Source organism: Schistocerca nitens, chromosome 3 (genome assembly GCF_023898315.1).
Source record: "Schistocerca nitens isolate TAMUIC-IGC-003100 chromosome 3, iqSchNite1.1, whole genome shotgun sequence".
Taxonomy (NCBI): domain Eukaryota; kingdom Metazoa; phylum Arthropoda; class Insecta; order Orthoptera; family Acrididae; genus Schistocerca; species Schistocerca nitens.
The window spans coordinates 361,966,593-361,987,181 of NC_064616.1; the positions used below are offsets into that span (position 1 = coordinate 361,966,593).

Sequence of the window (20,589 nt, forward strand, 5' to 3'; positions counted from 1 at the left end):
CTGTATTTTCCAGAGGACATTGTATTTTTCACATATAGCCCAGATAAACTTTGACAAACTGAAGAGTGTAATATGGCAAGTTTGAAAGAAGGGCCAAAAAATCAGTTATAATATGGCTAAAATATTGTATAATCGAAACATAAAAAAAATACTGTACAAAATTACAAATGACATCTTAGAACAAGCTCATGTCTTTCTGCATTTAATATGGTTGAAGAAGACTAATGGACGGAGAAGTACAGAATTAAACTGAAAAGCAGTGGCCTAAAATGGTTTGTAAAGATAAACAGTTTTCAAAACTAAGCTTTTGGTGTGCCTGAAAAGGGAAATTTGCAGTCAGTGTGTATTATCAGTTTTGACTAACAGTAGTGAGATCAGCACTTTAAGAGAACCATTCAAAAACTGAGGGTTGCGTGATGAGCAATGGAGAAATGCATAGCAGGAATTACTAGAAAAGACAAAGATAGAGTAAAACATCAGGGAACAGACTGGAGTGTGTCATGGCATACTTTTCCAGAGATTACTAAACATAATTTTTTTCCTCCAGTATATATTGTAATTCAATGGGAGTAAGCTATGAATCAATACCCTAAAATATAGATAAAATTATTGATTTTTTTTTTTTTTTTTTTGCTGTGTAACTGAACGGGTATAGAGTGTCAAAAGATGCATTTACTAATTAATGAGGCACACACTATGAAATATGTGATGAAACAGTAGAGGCGGCAATCACCAGCAGACAGCAGCAGTTAAATCAGAGAGAATTTATCTTGGTAGCTGAATTTTCGATTTTACACAGAACAACGATTGGCTCAAGAGATCTGAATAAAAGTAAAAGGTACCTCCCACCATGCACAAAGCTGTGGCTTGTGCAGTATGTTTACAGATGTAGATATTGGTTTGTATTAGAAAAAGATGGACTTATGAAATTAACTGTGTAAGGATTGTGGTTTGGTTTTCCTCCCAATGGACATTAGCAAGACTGAAAACTTTTGTGCAATTGCTGTCTACAAAAGGCAGGAGTCTAAATTAAAGTTCTTATCCAGCACACTGATTTCTGATAGGTGATTTTTCTCATCTGACTACAAATTCTTATGGTTTATTGGTCGCACCGAGTATCCCATTCTTTAGACCAGTGTCCTCAAAATAAGTAAATCAAAGATACAGAAATTGCAACTTTTAATTGCCAAAAGCTGCTAAATCAGTCATTTTTATTTACGATTAGTTTCGATGATCAAAAATTTTGTACAAGAGGGCAGGGTATTGACATCCAAGTATACAAGCAAGACAAGAACACACTATATAGATAATTGGGGATTGACGGACACTCCAGTTTGTGATAGAAGATCTTCATATATCTGATGTCATTTCAAGTATTTGTACACCCATAATGCTTAATACAGAGGGTTCTTGTGTCTTACTTATATGTCTGACATCAATTAACTGTCCTTTCATAACATGTGCCAATCTTAAGATTCAAACTAGTTTAAAATAAAAATTATTGATAGGGCAGTTTTTGGCTGTTTGACCATCACTTTTGAATCATCTGACAAATGTGGAGCTTTGCTTGCAAGCAGCATGGAAGATACTTTAATTCTACTCTCGATAATATTTTTTACAGTTGACAAGTTATTTCCAGTACTATTATTTACCTACGTTTTATTTTTTTTTTGAATTTTCATAATACATTCACCTTCTCTCTTATTACTAACTCCTCCCACCCCCCAAATCAATCAAAATTCCACAATAAGTTAAAATTATGTAACCTGAACTTAAATGTCAGTCTTTTGTGAGGAGAATTCCAGTTGATTGTGTGTCTTGTTGAACCATTCAAAGCTTCAGCTTACTACTCAACTTCAAGTCATGTCTGTCCCAGCTCAATCAATGACAGTAATGCCCAAAAAATCCTATCTTCATGTCTTGATCCAAAAGGAATTTAATATATCAGGAAAAATTTAATGGGAGCATAATCAACTAAAGGATGAAAACATATAATCTCTCTCTCTCTCTCTCTCTCTCTCTCTCTCTCTCTCTCACACACACACACACACACACACACACACACACACACACACACACACACACACACACACACACGTGCGCACGTTCCTTCTAGAGAAATCTAGAAAACCAAAACCAGCATTTCTGATTCATACCTGATTACAAGGCTAATGCTTTACTAAAGTACTACCAACATAAGCATCTGCACATACTACTAAGCAAAGTAAGCGTCTGCACTTACTACTAAGCAGTGATTCTAATAATTTCCAAGCATAAACTACATACACCTGAATCAAAACAGAACTTAAAATTTAATTAGTGAGCCAACAACATTTTAACAGCATTATTTATTTGTCAAACTTCATGAATCAGCTTTTTAAGGACACACTTCATAATAAAATTAATGTATATATTTGCACAATCACTACCACATTAAAGAATTTTAAGCACCTACAACATGTCACTACATGTATTTGAGCTACAATGTGCACGCAACACATGGAATCTCAATTTTTACACTGGACAGTATAAAAAATAATATATTATTATTTTACACAATCAGACATGTTCTCACTAATGGCGTTTCAGTAAATATTTCAACAATGGGTAATTCACAATAGAAAAAAATATATAAAAAAGTTGAGGAATCCAGGATGGAATAATGACAATATTATGAAATGGATAGATTGCTACTCACCATATAGTGGAGCTGTTGAGTAGCAGCTGCCTTGGCAGCGACTAGATATCGGTCATGTGTGTGCAAGTTGCATTTGTGTGAATATGTACCTGTATGTTGCCTAAATCAGAAGAAAGCCTTTTGGCTGAAAGCTTACTTGTCAAGAAGTCTTTTTGCTGTGCCTGTCGGCGACTCAACGTCTCCACTACATGGTGAGCAGCAGTCTATCGTTTTCATAACACTGTCATTAAGCACATTAATCTTGTTCCAGATGCAAAGGTTTCCTTGAAACACAGCGCCCCACCTAACAATGATACCTATAGAATATTAAATGTGATCTGGAAGGTTTTTAACAAATTTACAATGTTTGATTGCAATTTGATGGGAACATCTTTTTAAACTGGACACATTTATACCAAGGTCCTCTATTCCTCCTCCTGGGTTTTGAGCATCTGGATATGTAAACTAGAGATACAGTAAATCTCAATACAGCTTCAAAATTTGACAATTTCTTGATGTATTAGTTTCCAGCCACTGGTATACACAGCGTTTCACAATGTCTACTAAACGCTCCTAAGGTTTGTACAGCGGACTTAGCAGATGAAGTTCTAATAAAAAACCCATTTTCAGAAATTTACAGTTAGTATGTAAATTAAGTTCTAAGATCAGATCACTTTCACACCACCAGCTTCAGGGTACACACACAGCAGGGACAATTAGCTCTGACCTACGTGATCTATGGCAAAAGCCCCAAGAGGTGACCCTACAGTTCGTTAACGAGGCTTATCTATATGTATGCTTTCATACACAGAGTCCACAAATGCTGGTCCACACCTGTGGAGCACCACAACAATGCCTTTAGTTGTGAATGTACCTGTTTCTCACAGAAAATGTGGTAGCTTAATGAAAATTGTATGGCATGTACTGAAGCGATTCAGAAAACATTCTCAATATGTGCATTGTGTAACTCTACCATAACTTGCTATACCTTCAAGTGGGAGATTTGTAAGTGATTCATCTTCTAACTTCTTTATACCCAATCAGTACATTTCCAGACATGGGTTCTTTATCAAACCTTTATCTATTAATTCCCCTCTGCAATACCTAAAAGCCTGTAATAGAAGTTTTAAAACAACATGCAGCTCAGAAAATGATAGACTAAACTTTCCTTTGTTTGCTCATGTGCTGCTTTCTACAAAAGCTCAGTGAGAAATGTCAGTAGAACATTTACAACTTTTCAAGGCTGCCAAATAATGTAGCATATGTCTGATGATAATGATGATGACAACTCCAAACACTGCATAATCACCAATCTCAATGTCACATTTCCAATTACAATTTCTAAGCGTTGGTGCACATATAGGATGAATGAGAACTACACTGAAAAACTTTCAGAGGTGCTAGTATGGACCAAAACAAGACAAAAATGCCAACTAATATCAGCTTTAAAATGAATACCTTAAGAGCCACGAGAACTTGTCCATCTTTGCTACTGTGAAACACATCTCTTCTTTTGTTTACAGGACATTATTTGTACTATTCATACTAGCACCTCTCAAAATATGGAAAGCAAAGAAATTTCAGTAGAAGATATGAGACTCACTGTAGCAAAGTGGAACAATTGCTCAAACTCTTAAGGTATGCATTTTAGAACTAATGTTTACTAGATATTTTTTTCTCATTTTGCTCCATACTATCAGTTCTGAAAGTTTGTCAGTGGAGTTCTGGTTCACCCTTTAGATGTAAATTTCTTCTTTCCATTACACACTACCTGATAACAGGTATCTGGACAACTACTAGTTGGCATTAATATGGGATGTGTGTACTCCTCACATTTACAACTGCCTGAAGTCCGATTGTGACATTTTCAATATGTTGACTGAATGTCTGTGTAGGAATGCCAACCCAATCTTACTCATGGGACAAGGCCATAGAAGGTAGCAACTGATGTTGGTGGACACTGGGATCTGGAGCATAGTCAACATTCTAACATCCCAATGTGTTCCACCGAGTTCGGGTTGGGACTTCGGACACGCTAGTACATTTCATGAATGTTATAATCCACACACCATTGCCTCACAGACCTGCTTGTACAGGATGCACTGTCATGCTGATAATGATACAAACAATCATCGTCTCCGAGTTGTTCAAGTAATATATGCTGTACACAATGCTGTACAATGTGTTCATATCCTCCCACTTTTAGTATGTTAAGCGCAATAAGCAGATCATACTCTAATCATGAAAAACACATCTATACTGTAAAACCACTTCCTTCCTCCACACTTCAATGATGAAACTACCCATAATGATAGGCGACGTTCTAGAAGCATTCAACAAACACTTCCATCAGAATGCTGTAAGATATACCATGATTCACTGTTCCAAATCACTCATTTCCTGTCATCCACTGTCCAACTGCATCACTGTTTACACCACCTTAAGTGTTGCTTAGCACTGAATACTGAAATGTGTGGATTATGAGGACCTGCTCAACCATTGTACCCCAGTCTTTTTAATGCCCTACACACAGGAGTTGTGCTAGCTGGACTGCTGATAGCACTTCGGACTCAAAAGTGATTCCTTCTGCTGATTATTATTATTTCTTTACTTTCTCAGACGTTAAGTCTGGTTGAGAATGGAAAGTGACGCGGACCTTGATCAAGCGTCACTTCCTATTAACTGTACGGTATGTGTTATATTGCATTTAGGAACTTTCGGGTAATTGAACATGTATCAATAATTACGGATTTCTGTAGTTGTATATATATGTTTGGATGTAGCTGTATTGCATTGATGTACTGGTGGATATTGTGTGGTATGACTCCTGTAGTTGATAGTATAATTGGTATGATGTCAACTTTATCCTGATGCCACATGTCTTTGACTTCCTCAGCCAGTTGGATGTATTTTTCAATTTTTTCTCCTGTTTTCTTTTGTATATTTGTTGTATTGGGTATGGATATTTCGATTAGTTGTGTTAATTTCTTCTTTTTATTGGTGAGTATGATGTCAGGTTTGTTATGTGGCGTTGTTTTATCTGTTATAATGGTTCTGTTCCAGTATAATTTGTATTCATCATTCTCCAGTACATTTTGTGGTGCATACTTGTATGTAGGAACTTGTTGTTTTAAAAGTTTATGTTGTAAGGCAAGCTGTTGATGTATTATTTTTGCGACATTGTCATGTCTTCTGGGGTATTCTGTATTTGCTAGTATTGTACATCCGCTTGTGATGTGATCTACTGTTTCTATTTGTTGTTTACAAAGTCTGCATTTATCTGTTGTGGTATTGGGATCTTTAATAATATGCTTGCTGTAATACCTGGTGTTTATTGTTTGATCCTGTATTGCAATCATGAATCCTTCTGTCTCACTGTATATATTGCCTTTTCTTAGCCATGTGTTGGATGCGTCTTGATCGATGTGTGGCTGTGTTAGATGATACGGGTGCTTGCCATGAAGTGTTTTCTTTTTCCAATTTACTTTCTTCGTATCTGTTGATGTTATGTGGTCTAAAGGGTTGTAGAGGTGGTTATGAAATTGTAGTGGTGTAGCCGATGTATTTATATGAGTGATTGCTTTGTGTATTTTGCTACTTTCTGCTCGTTCTATAAAGAATTTTCTTAAATTGTCTACCTGTCCATAATGTAGGTTTTTTATATCGATAAATCCCCTTCCTCCTTCCTTTCTGCTTAATGTGAATCTTTCTATTGCTGAATGTATGTGATGTATTCTATATTTGTGGCATTGTGATCGTGTAAGTGTATTGAGTGCTTCTAGGTCTGTGTTACTCCATTTCACTACTCCAAATGAGTAGGTCAATATTGGTATGGCATATGTATTTATAGCTTTTGTCTTGTTTCTTGCTGTCAATTCTGTTTTCAGTAGTTTTGTTAGTCTTTGTCTATATTTTTCTTTTAGTTCTTCTTTAATATTTGTATTATCTATTCCTATTTTTTGTCTGTATCCTAGATATTTATAGGCATCCGTTTTTTCCATTGCTTCTATGCAGTCGCTGTGGTTATCCAATATGTAATCTTCTTGTTTAGTGTGTTTTCCCTTGACTATGCTATTTTTCTTACATTTGTCTGTTCAAAAGGCCATACTTATATCATTGCTGAATACTTCTGTTATCTTTAGTAATTGGTTGAGTTGTTGATTTGTTGCTGCCAGTAGTTTTAGATCATCCATGTATAGCAAATGTGTGATTTTGTGTGGGTATGTTCCAGTAATATTGTATCCATAATTTGTATTATTTAGCATGTTGGATAGTGGGTTCAGAGCAAGGCAGAACCAGAAAGGACTTAATGAGTCTCCTTGGTATATTCCACGCTTAATCTGTATTGGCTGTGATGTGATATTATTTGAATTTGTTTGGATATTAAGTGTGGTTTTCCAATTTTTCATTACTATGTTTAGGAACTGTATCAATTTAGGATCTATTTTGTATATTTCCAATATCTGTAGTAACCATGAGTGGAGTACACTATCAAAAGCTTTTTGGTAATCAATGTATGCGTAGTGTAGCGACCTTTGTTTAGTTTTAGCTTGATATGTCACCTCTGCATCTATTATCAGTTGCTCTTTACATCCTCGTGCTCCTTTGCAACAGCCTTTTTGTTCTTCATTTATAATTTTGTTCTGTGTTGTATGTGTCATTAATTTCTGTTTGATGATTGAAGTTAATATTTTGTATATTGTTGGTAGGCATGTTATGGGGCGATATTTAGCTGGGTTTGATGTGTCTGCTTGATCTTTAGGTTTCAGATAAGTTATTCCATGTGTAAGTGTATCAGGGAATGTGTATGGGTCTGCAATGTAACTGTTAAATAATTTAGTTAGATGTGAATGTGTTGAGGTGAACTTCTTTAACCAGAAATTTGCTATTTTATCATTTCCAGGGGCTTTCCAATTGTGAGTAGAATTAATTGCTTGGGTGACTTCATGTTGCAAAATTATCACTTCAGGCATTTGTGGTATCATCTTGTATGTGTCTGTTTCTGTTTGTATCCACCGTGCATGCCTGTTATGTTGTACCGGGTTTGACCATATGTTGCTCCAGAAGTGTTCCATGTCTGTTATGTTTGGTGGATTGTTTATTTTAATGTGTGTGTTATCTATTGTCTGGTAAAATTTCTTTTGGTTTGTGTTGAATGTTTGGTTTTGTTTCCTTCTATTTTCACTTTTTTGTATCTTCTGAGTCGTTTGGCTAATGCTTGTAATTTCTGCTTCTTTTCGTCTAATTGCTCTGTCGCTTCTTGTTGTGAGATTTTACCTAACCTTTTTCGTTTTTTTTCCGAGATTTCATTTCTTATAAATTGTGTTAGCTGTCCGATGTCTTTTCTCAGTTTTTCTATTCTGATCTGTAGCCTGTGTTGCCATGCTGGTTTTGTGGGTTTCTTCTGTGTGTTGGTTGGTTCTGATCTCTGTCTAGTGTGTATATTTAGTGTAGTGAGTGCTCCTATATATTATTATTATTATTATTATTATTATTATTATTATTATTATTATTATTATTATTATTATTATTATTATTTACAATCATCCTCTGTCCACCAGCACATAATGTATGCCTGTAGTCTTAGTTTAGCTGTGGTTGGTCATCCGCATTTCCACTTCACAGTTACGTCACCAACAGTTGACTTGGGCAGCTTTAGAAGTGTTAAAATTTCCCTGATTGATTGGCTGAAATTCAAAAATTAGTGCAGGTTCAAAGTCACTGAGCTCTTCTGGCTGACCCATTCTGCTCTTACTGCTTCTGTACTGAAACACAATACTCTCTACTTTCTTTTATACTGGTGGGGCTGCCTCTTACGACATCTAGTGGTCAGTTCCTCTTTACATAGGGGTGTCCAGATACTTTTGTCAGACAGTGCACAATTTCATTCCTATACCATTCCATCATCTGCAATCCCTACCCTTCACTCTTTTCCGTCTCGCGTAACTGTGTTTGTGCTGTGTGTTTATAAATCTGCTGGTATCAAAATACCAAATATTCCTGGTACATTAAAACTGTGCCAAACCAGAACTTGAACCTGAAACTTTTTGAGGTCAATGCCTTTAAACTGAGCTATCGAGGCACAACTCAGTCTGCCCATGCAGCTCTACTTCTACCAATACCTACTGATTACTTCATGAGCTTCATGAAAGTTTTCTTGCATGGATAATAGCACCAGCACTTCTAGCAAAAATGACGTGGGGAAATGGCTTAGCCACAGTGTTGGTTCCAGGAGACTGTTCCCAGAATGAAACTTTCAATATGCAGTGGAGTGTACTTTGATCTGAAACTTTTCTAAAGATTAAAAATCGTGTGACATAATGAGGGAAAGGTATTAGCAGAAATACATCTGTGAAGGCAGGTTGTGAATCGTGTCAAAAGCTCTGTTGGTAAGACCATTATGTGTGAAAGACGAGATTTTCCCAGTCTGGCACACAGTTTTAATCTGTCAGGAAGTTTCATAACAGTGCAAACTTCATTGCAGAGTGAAAAATTTATTCTGGGCAACTATTTCCATTAACAAGAATGAAATTTACAATCTGCAATGGAGTGCACACCAATATGGAACTTCTTGGCAGATTAAAACTGTGTGCTGGACCAAGACTCTACCTCTGAACATTAACCTTTTGTGGGCAAGTGCTCTACCAACTGAGCAACTAAAGCTCGACTCACAACTCGTTCTCCACAGCTTTAAATCCACCAGTACCTAGTCTCATCTTCCAAACCTCAAAGAAGCTCTACTGGAGTTCAAGTCTTGATCCAGCACATAGTTTTGATCTACCAAGAACTTACTATTTCCATTAATTTAATTCACTCTAGTCCCATGTTAATTCCTACTGCTTTTATTCTAATGTTCCATCTGAGGTTCAAAAATTTAGGGCATTTAGAAACTACAAATGTATTATTACTCCAACTTGAACAATTTTTCTTTGTGTTGATAAACATGCCTGAAATGTATCTGTACACTGGTAACCATACTGGATGTTTAGTCTGTAGTCAGTTGTCAAGAAAACAGGTGTTCATTTACTAGAGGTGATTATTTATTTGTTTTAAAAATGGATAACAGAATTTTGCTATAAAAATTGTATAAAATTTAACAATGTTTTAGAAACGTTGAATGTTGCTTTTGGCGAATCTGCTATGTGCACAACAAGGGTTTACCAGTGGTATAAGTGTTTCCAAGATGGCCTTCAAGACTAAGATGAGCGTTCTGAATACTCCAGCACAACTGTTCAAAACATGAAAAAAGCAGAAGAAATGATTTTGAACAATTGCAGAATCACAATCAGAGAACTTGGTGATGATGTTGGCACATCAATTGGCTCATGCCACGAAATCTTTTCATATGTTTTGGGTATGAAACTTGCGACAGCAAGATTTGTGCCAAATGAACCTGCTCACACTTCATTGCTTGTTCATGAAATTTTGAGGAAATACAACACCATAACAGGGTGTATACGTGGCCAAGGAAAAAAAAATTCCCAGATTTTTCCGATTTCCTGGTTAAAATATTTTCCCTTATCAATCTTTTGAATGGTTATAGTTTTATACACAGGTGTACAATTTCCCGACACTTCATACAATGAAACTCAAGTAAAAAGATACGTTTTGGAAATATCTTTGATGTGCAGCACAATGTACGCTGTGTATTTTCGTATTACGAAAGTACACATTGGAATTCCACCAAACACCGCATGTTACTTTCCGAATCATTGAAATAGAGATTTCAATGCGCTTTTGTAAACCGTTCATAGCTAATGTCATGTGATCTCGTCAGCCAATGACAGCGGATATTCAGAGCATAGGACACACGATGTAGTCAGCCAACAGCAACATCACTGTTAAGTAGCACGAACACATAAACAGGGAAAGTTAATACTTTAAATTAATATACATAGTGTTACTACAAGAAAAGCAAAGCTTTCACATATAATATTGGTCTCAAGCTGCAAGAGAAGCTAAGGTTTCGCATATACTGTTGATCTTTTTTGCGCGTGTTACACTTTTAAGTTATATCACACAAATGTGCCAGTAAAATTTTTAATAATGACAAATGTCTGATCTTCAGGGGTCGAAATTCTTCTAAATGGCTCGTCATCAAAGAGTTGATTTTTAAATGAGAGTCAAATGCTCTGTGATTTAATAAATTCATGGTACATTGTTGCACATACTTCAACTTATGTAGAAGGATATTTACTTTGAAAGTAACACTTTTCAAGCCACCATTCACAACATTTTCCCGCGACCTGTTAGAAATAGGTTAGTTTCAGCAGTTGCCAGAGAGCGCAGATAACAGGCAACACCGCGCTTGGGTGGCTATCATGACGGAGGAAGCCCATACGTACGTACGCGTAAAACATTGAAAGATCATACATTATGTCATAAAAGAAACAAGACATCAGAGGATACTGCAAGAGCATCGGAATTTTGTGAACCATATTAAAATGTGCACATTTAAAGTGCATACTTAAAAGGCAGATTCGTATGTCCAGATTCCCAATGAAGTAGACCTCGACCTGATATTGAGCTTTTCAGTGTGGTTTTCGGGATGTAAATTTTCTTGGAGCACCAGTACTGTATTATATCATGTTTGGTTCTTTATTATGGCGTAATGCCATACATGGTAGAAAATGAAAACGTGCACTTGAAATGCAGTGAACAATTGAATCTAGCCAGTACTGTGGAATTAAACATTTCGTTTCAAATACATTGACTGCCTCTGCGGAAAAGGTTAACAAAAGTCAAATTTCTTTAGCAAACAGACAGAAACAACTTCATTTTTCCGCGAGGCAATTAATGCTTGACTGTCAGAAAGGTGAAAATAAAATCTGAAACTAATGACATATTTCAGCCTTCCGTAATTAGGTGAATGTGTTTTAATTCACTTGAGAGCTCCCGGCCACAGATATCCATTTTGTTTTCATTTGATGTGAGTGTAAACGAAGGGGAAACAGCAAAATCACTAAATGTAAACACGGGTCACGTGGAGACTACCCACTATAACTCAGACTGCTCTGCGCATCAGCCCCGTATCTACGACATTTGCGAACCGGGTCAATACTAAAAATAAAAAAAAATAAAATAAAAAATAAAAAAAATTTAAAAAAATTCAAAATATGTTCATCTTGTAGTGCACATAATTCTGAAAAGTCTGAAACATAAAACATATGTATTCGAGGAAATGTAAGTCATATTATTTGGTCTTAAGTATGCCAAAGTGCAGTGCCACGACTCTTCATAAAGCAGTTTTCTACCGCACGTCCAAACTGTATTCAGGAGAGTGGAAATTGAAATGTCCTGTGGTAGTTCTCCTTCTCCCAGTCGGCCTGTTTGACAGCCTGTCCCTCTTTTTTTTAAAAAAAATAAATAAATAAATAATAAAAAAAACCTCACAATTAATAGCGGATGGGATTATTTGTAATCGAGAGAACAAGAACTCTTCACAAAATCTGAACACTTTATTGCCTATTAGTTAATAACTTGCTGTTTTGTGTTACATAAAATTAAATATAGGATATATAAAACCAATACTGACAAGAGTTAAGCAAGAAATTACACATTTCTTCAAACCTTAGCTCCTAGCATTTTTTTTCTCTCTAATCTTGCTACAGCTTTACATGGCACGCTTTCCTTTCTGCGAAAGGATCTATTACCACATCAAAGTTCGTCAAACGTTTTGCTACATCAAAAATCGAAATGTCGTTATCTAATACTGGAAAAGCTGTTAATACAAATAATACCCAAGACTGGTGTGGTTTCTTGATCTGATTACGTCTATTTTGTCTGCCAGATAAAACAAAATAGGCCTTTCTAATATAGCAGCAATTTTGTAACACACCAAATAAACAAGATTTTTTTGGCACAAATGGCCATTTTTATAACACGACTGAATATAATCCACGAAGTACCAATATCAAATGCTTATTAGGCCTACTACGAGCAAAAAGCTTTATGTTAGGAAATAGTTTCACATTTCATTCATACGCACCAGCTTCTCAAGCATGAGTCAAAAAGTAGTATTACAAAATTTTTATATAAATTTGGAATCGTCTTATTCTTCCATAATTTGTGTGATGTCCCCGTTTCTTCTCCTTCCTCATTCTAACAAACAATCTTGTCATCACCAATTCTGTAGCTATTGCTGCCACTGTCAAAATTTGTTCGCCGATTAACTTCACTAACACTGCCAGAATCACAGGTTTAGTTATCCCGCAATTATTTTCCGGTTAGGCGTTATTACGTGTTCGAACAACACGTTTTCCGCGTTACTTCCAGCATACAACTTATGCGGCTGCTAGCCGGGGCTGAACTACTAGTCCTCACTACTGCAGCAACCTGGCCAAAAATTTTCTGTCAAAATTTCATTTTCTTGGATACACCGAGAAGATAGTACATAATCTTTATCACATTTTATTCTTGTCAGTCATTTATTTCCATTCTGGTAGTCTGAATCCATGGATTTTGCTAGTAATTATGCTTATCATGCGCAAACCCAATCAACCACATAATCAGACAGCGATTGGCATTCATCCATTCGGCTTTACTCCCTCAGCTCATTATAGCCCTGTCCCCTTTTGTCTGCGGAAAGTTTATTTCTAGATGCGACGAGGATTCTCCTGACAGAGGCATCACATACACTATGCATGCATTCATAAGTCAACTTATGATTCATTCAGAAATCAACTTAAAATGTGTTCAAAAATACTCAAAAACTAACAGGGAAGCTTTTCAAAATCATATGAATAATCGATAGACAAACGTGCACTGGATGCTAGGCGCTTAGTGAAACAAGTTTTTTTCCTCAAGAGTATTAATTTGGCACCCCCTTTTCCCCATAGATTGGAGACAATTTGTTGTTATGAAGCATTGCTCTTGGTTCAAATGGCTCTGAGCACTATGGGACTCAACTGCTGAACTAGTTAAACCTACCTAACCTAAGGACATCACAAACATCCATGCCCGAGGCAGGATTCGAACCTGCGACCGTAGCGGTCTTGCGGTTCCAGACTGCAGCGCCTTTAACCGCACGGCCACTTCGGCCGGCAGCACTGCTCTTCCTAAAGCCTTTGACACATTTTCAATTGGCAGACGCTTGCATGAGCACTGTGCGTCATCGTCTTATATGGCGCATTTCCTTTGCAATTTAAGTTATTTTCGTTTTTCTCTCTCATTTATGTTGTATTGTTGAAATATTATTCTGCAGTAGCAGGATACAGTAATATCCTTTGTTAGAGAATCTGTTCTTACCAGTCAAAATTACAAAAATCTAATTGAAAAGTAAAACAACGAAAAATTCCCGGAATTCTGAAAATATCCCAGGTTTTTCCCAGCTTTCTCCTGGATGAAAAAATTCCTGGGTTTTTCCCAGATCTCCCGGTTGTCCTGGGTCGTATACACCCTGTGTAATGATGGCCCAGCCTGCATATTCACCAGATATGGCCCCATGTAACTTTTTTCTGTTTACAAAAATAACAAGAACCTTAAAGAGCCATTGTTTTCCAAGCACAAATGAGATTTTAATTTTGGAAATATGTGGGGACACACACACACACACACACACACACACACACACACACACACACACACACACACACACACACACACACACACACGCCTCTGAGGGAGGACTCGAACCTCTGGGGAGGGAGTGAGCTACGGAAAGGCTGAGTTATAGAGGTATTTTGGGGATTGTAAGAAGTGCTGGCATAAGTGTATAATATCTAACGGAGACTATTTTTAAGGATAAAACATTAATGTACACGAATAAATAAAATTACTTCCAAAAAATGAAAATTGCTTATATTTTCTGAACAACACATATACAGGACGTCAAATTTCTAGTCAAAATACGGACTGACACTATGTATGTATTCAGCACAGTTCAGTTCTGATTCTGGTATGTATTTCTGTCTGTAAGACCCAGTACAGAGATGCAAGAAGGGTAAGTAACAATTAAATAAAATTTCCCATGGGTGATGTTCACACGACTGAAGAAATCTGACCATTTCTTGGTCTGTCTGAGCCCCATGCTTTACGCAGGTATCTCCCAATTCAATACACAGCTAAGTTAAATAATTTCTACTCCAACTTCGTAAAGAAAGTAGGGGGGGGCAGGGGGGGGGGAAGGAATTTATTTGCTGCTGTCGGCAAGTTATTTCCAGTAGCATCATTTACTTTCTTATTTTACCCATGAAGTATTCTCATTATCTTTTATTACTTCATACACCTCACCACACATCACTGACTGTACATACTAAGCACTAGACTGTCAGATGCCACTGCTAATCTTACTATCTCAATCTACAATTGTGACAAATGGAGCTAAAACAACCTCTTTGCTTCAAACAGTGCTCAGCAGACATTCACTATATGAATGTAATCTATGAAAAGTTTTTACATACCAGCTACAAATCCTGGCAGATGTGAAGTATGTGTCTTAAGACAAAAGACAAGATCAGGAGTGCTCCATATCTGGAATTATACGTTCATTTAATAATATTGGTAGTGATGTTAACAGAGTTTTGGGAACTAAACATCAGTGTCTTTAATGTGCATGCTAAAACAGCAAGAGATTACTACTGATAAACACATGAGTTAGTCTGCCTCTTCCCCTCATTCCTCTCTCTGTCTGTGGAACTCATACAATTATTAAAAACACTTCCACAACTTTCCTTATCAACAATTAAAATACAGGTGAAAGATGTAAAGTTACTGTTTAACCATTGTACATAGACAATGAGGTGATTAGAGACCAAATAGTTATCTTCAGTTTCGATTTCACAGATAAAAACATTCCAATTAAATCTGTATGCCAATGCCGATCGGGGAGACAAGGTAGTCTGCGATTTACAGATACCTTTGTGGTAGTGACATTTAAAGTTTGTTCTGTATCTACATCATCTTCTAGCAGTTCAAGGTAAGTGACAGTAATATGACATCAATATCACTTCCACACTGATTTTATTACTTGGTACACATCACGACAATGACCACACCCAGAAATCACCTTGTCATGTGACTGAACTGTACTTTCCAAAAATCTGTCTCATCCTACATCCCCTATGCATCAAGTTCTGTTTTGTATAGTCTGCACTACTTTTTCTCCTTATATCAACTTATTTAGGGTAAAATCTGCATTTGCTGACAGCATTTTGTACACTCAGTAAGACTTTTAATTACAGAATCTGCAGTTAATTTGATGAAACATTCTACTTTTCAAGATTTCACACTACAGCTTCTTCATTCTGAAGTGTGCACGTGGATGGAGAGTTTTACACCCTTGTTAACTGTCATCACCTCTCGATCTATATGTACTGAGTGAGGTGGCACCGCTGTAAGGCACTGGACTTCCAGTTGGGAAGGCAATGTTTCAAACACTTGGGCAAAAACCCAGATACAACTTCTTCATTGAGCACTTCAGGCAAATTCCATGAGAGTTACTATGAAAATTAACCAATTTCGTACCCTAATCTTGTGCTCCACCTTTAATGACCTTGCCATGGATGGCTTGTTAAACACCAATCTTACAGTGTTCATTTATTTGTTAAAAACTGTATGTCTTATCTTTCCAGTATTTCCTTTAATCATTTGCCAATGCTCCAAATTATGAGCTTCAATTATTCCTTCCAAGGAACATCATGATGATGATGATGTCTCATACTCCGAGGAGCATAGGGGGCGATGCAGGTGACCCACACTGCCTACAAGCGGAGGTGGTATGCCATTGCCTTCCTCCGACCATAATGAGGATGAATGATGATGAAGACGACACAAGAACACCCAGTAATCTAGGGGCAGGGAAAATCCCTGACCCCGCCAGGAATCGAACCCGGGACCCTGTGTGCGGGAAGCGAGAACACTACCACAAGACCACGAGCTGCGGACCCACGGAACATACACCTACCTATAATACTTCTAACTTTCCCACACTCATCTACCCATTCAAAAGCTCCACACTATGTGAAATATAAATTTTTTTTTAGCTTTCTGTAATTCAGCAGTATTGAATTCTCAGTTGTAATGCCTGGCTGCTAAATGGTGTAGCGTATGCCCTGATAAGCTATTAACATAAGCCCACTGATCGCTATCAGCTATAATCTCCAAGTTGCTAGTGTTCACAGGTACTTTTCTCTGTTTGATCTATCATCATTTATGTAGCTACAAAGCAATCCCTGTTTAAAATTTGCATAAGGTTAGTGGTACATAAGTTTTGTTTACTACAATCTCAACAGCAAAAATACATTTTCCACAGACGAAAGAATTGGAAAACATGCAAACGAAAACATTCATTCACAGAAATCTGTTGAAGCTATGCTGGTTAGATACAATTCTGTGTGAAGCTTTAAAAATCTTATATAACGAAATACCACTGACATAGTCCCATTGCATCTGCATGCCATTAAATACACAAAACACTAATTTGAATAACACTGCCACAAGTATCATTCCAACCTTTCAAACTTTTTACTAACATGACTACTTACTTTGGTCTTAAATTTGCTTTCAAGGGTTGAGACTACATTTTCAGTTGAAGTAGAACTGGACGAGCAGTAGCTCTTAGAAGGAGAGCCTTTGTCTGAACTTGCCTACAGATAACAGACAGGTTTTACTAGATATTTGCAAAAGGACTGCTGCTGCTACAGTCATTCTCTTACCTAATAAACATGCTTTGAAAAATTTAAAGTGAAACTTACCGAATCTTGTCCCAATTTTGAATTCAAGGAACTAGACTTTGAATCTGAGCCCAAAGAATCAGAACTAGCATTCTTCGAATTCACAGCCTCATCAGAGTTTGAACTAATTACAGATAACAGTTCTGAACTATCCTTTTTATCCATAGTTAAAGCTTATGTGATCACAATGTAAGGTTATTTACTGCAAGTGCTTTCACCACAGACTGCACCAAACACCTGCAAAACCATATTAAAAAATAGTAATAATTGTGCATAAAAATTTTTCATATACAACAGATGTTCATTATATCTGTGAGCAGCACATTAATCATGCAGAATTTGCACAGCTTAAATACGAACCATTACTTGCTTAAACACACATGGTAAATGTATTGACAACTTAGCTAAATTTAATAGCCTAAGTCAAAATAAGCAAATAGAAACTAATGTTGCAAAAAGTATGAAAATTTTCTGAGAAGAATGCTTCATGTTGCAATTTTCCTTCCATTCACCTCAATTAGACTATGAAACACAGTGTGTTCATCACAGCCATCTCGTAATGGGAATTGCGTGAGGTTATGTGGACAAAAACACAAAAGCTAATAAAGAAAACTGAATATAGAATTCTGGTTTACAGCTACATTATACATCCAACCAAATGCTTCTCAAACAAATTTTCAACACTAACTACCTAAGCTGTGATCTTACTAGTTCCCAGTACAGCAAATGTGGCACTGTTAACCAAATCAAAAGCAAACATCACAAATGGCCATCAATAATTCGTCAGTACTCAATTGTAGTCGAGTTGCCACAATTTTCAGTACTTAATAGGAGTCTCAATTATTATATGCAACATGTGGATGACTTGAGTTAGAAGACTCACAGAATGTGGAAATGGAAGAGTACCATTTTATAGCATAGAGCTTTCCTAGTGTAGTGGTTTATATGCAAGTTATGTTATCTACATTTCAAATACTAGGTCTACGCGTGTATATTGGGTCGTGATGATCTTGAATTAATGAAAGTATTTTCACATAATTCAAACAAGAAATCCAGTATTAATAGCAAAGTTTCATAAAATGCTTCGAGTGTCAAACCACATATATATATCATGCGGGTACTATTTATTCAGTTTCATAGAACTGGGTACACTTATGTCCTGCTAAGACTACTATTATAGACATTTCCATCTGACATGCATGACACCCTCATATGCAGACTCTCACACAACATTTTAAACACAAGTACACTCTTCCAGAGATATTTAGTAGCACTCTTATATCCATGCGAACATCAAACATGAGATATCTACTAACAAAATTGAGTGTGAGTGTGGTGACGAACTTAGGGCCAGAGTAGCCCAATGTCTACGTTAGCTCGGAAGTTGATAATTTGGATAGAAGTTGGCAGTACCAATGAATGTGAATAGGGGCTACCAAATAAACATTGTGGTAACAGATTGATCTGTAGTGTAATGTGATGTTTATGTTCGTGCCATATTTAATTCATTTAGCCAAAGTTAATGCTGAATGCTACAATGATATGATTAATTCTGAAAAATCTGTATTAAACAATGAACAAGTCTCCCGAGTATATTGATGCATAGCTATATCATACATAAATTACATAAAATGCAAGAGAGGTCTTATTAGCAACTTTTACCCCACAACCTAGAAGTCAGGGGGGTGGCGGTCTACTATCACATTCTAGCCATACTCGTTCATTTTTTTACCGAATAAGAACCACAAGTCTTATCAGTGTTTGCACCATTTACATTACATTTAGTACTATACAATTCAACACACATCTAGTCATAAATAAGTCATAAGTCTTAAGCTTAGGTTTAACAAAAATGCACCATGAATAATCACAGGTTTGTTTGATCCTTGAGAGAGCGTCAAAGAGTTGCTGAAAACCAGAACTAGCAAACAGTTTGACAATTGACACAAACTATTCTGCCAAAGTCTACTTGCAAAGGTTCAAAAACATGCATAAAGTGAAGATTCTAGGAAAATACTGCAACCTCGATGTACTGTTCTAGTGGGGGCCAGGATGGGATTAGATAATGACAGCGCGTGCAGAGGTATTCAAACAATACTTTGTTCCGTGGTTCATACGCGAATAGAACGGGAGGAAAAGCCATAAGAAGTGGCACAACTGGAAGGACACCTGCCTCGCACTTCACAGCTGTTTACAAGTATCGATGTAGTTGTAACACTTTGCACAACGAAAAATAAGAGGCAAACAATAAACTGTGATTTCCTGGGCAAATCTTAAGCACACCGCGGTAATATTTAATTAGTATGGAAGTCAATACTAAGAAGTAAGAAATGGGAGAAAAGGTTTTCAAAATCACATGACATAAAGGTTATGAGCTTCTTTTGACAGATGAGCTAACTCCTACTGTGTTGCACACAGCCACATGACCATAGCACATCGAAAGTAACTATCACAACCACTGTATGAAACTATAAAAATAAACAAAGGCGTGGCATTCCGGCAAAAATTTGTAAACACAGCTACAAAAGGTGCACGTACAAGAAGAAAAACGTATTCATGATATACAATAATCTAAAAAGTAGCTTACCACATACTACACAACACCGGACACCAAAATGTTAACATTCTTCATACTGCGTCTACCCACGTCCTACATTTTCCAACATACAAATACACACCCCAACCCTTTCCTACCGTGTATTCCATACTGCAATCACATCCCATACATAGTTTTGTAAATCAACAAACCGCAGATATAATACACAAGAGCTGGCTGTAATCGATACAAACCCTGATACAGTCGATATGTTCGCAATGCATGCAGGGCTTCCATTTACAACTAAATTGTTCCCACAGTTAGCGGCATTACGGTTCATATTGCAGTACAATTCAAATTACAGTGGTAGCATGAGCTACCGTCTCCACACACTGCTGTCACAATTCTAGATGGTTAGCTTCCAATAGCTCACCAATTGAAATGATAGAAGCGGACACATATACGGAGGTAAAGGTTTTCCCGAGCTTCAGTATACGTGATTAATTAGTAGAGCTTTCACAGGTGAATACCAATTTAGCAAACTGTGGTATACAATTCTCTGTATGTCCTGATGATATTTGTACTACATATTAAAATAGAAAATTAATTTGAGGGGTACTCAAAATACATATTGCAGTTTAAATTCTTATTACCTGTAATCTCAAAATTTTGCCAGAATACACTAATGCTATGTCCTTATTTTT

The 20,589-nt window shown here is 36.7% G+C and overlaps 1 protein-coding gene across 2 annotated transcripts in view; it reads right to left on the reverse strand.

The window, feature by feature from the left end:
• The window catches only part of LOC126248309 (myotubularin-related protein 2), a 198,558-nt gene extending 178,471 nt beyond the window's left edge, over positions 1 to 20,087 (reverse strand). Inside the window, exons 1-3 of one of the 2 annotated variants that reach the window (XM_049949181.1) lie at positions 19,937 to 20,087; positions 17,371 to 17,586; positions 17,161 to 17,262 (exon numbers count right to left, since the gene is read on the reverse strand). In XM_049949181.1, coding sequence (XP_049805138.1) covers positions 17,161 to 17,262; positions 17,371 to 17,514 — 246 coding nt within the window. In that variant the 5' untranslated portion in view covers positions 17,515 to 17,586; positions 19,937 to 20,087. The remainder of the gene's footprint in view (positions 1 to 17,160; positions 17,263 to 17,370; positions 17,587 to 19,936) is intronic. The other variant, XM_049949182.1, reaches the window with a different exon arrangement.
• Positions 20,088 to 20,589: the final 502 nt, after the last annotated feature.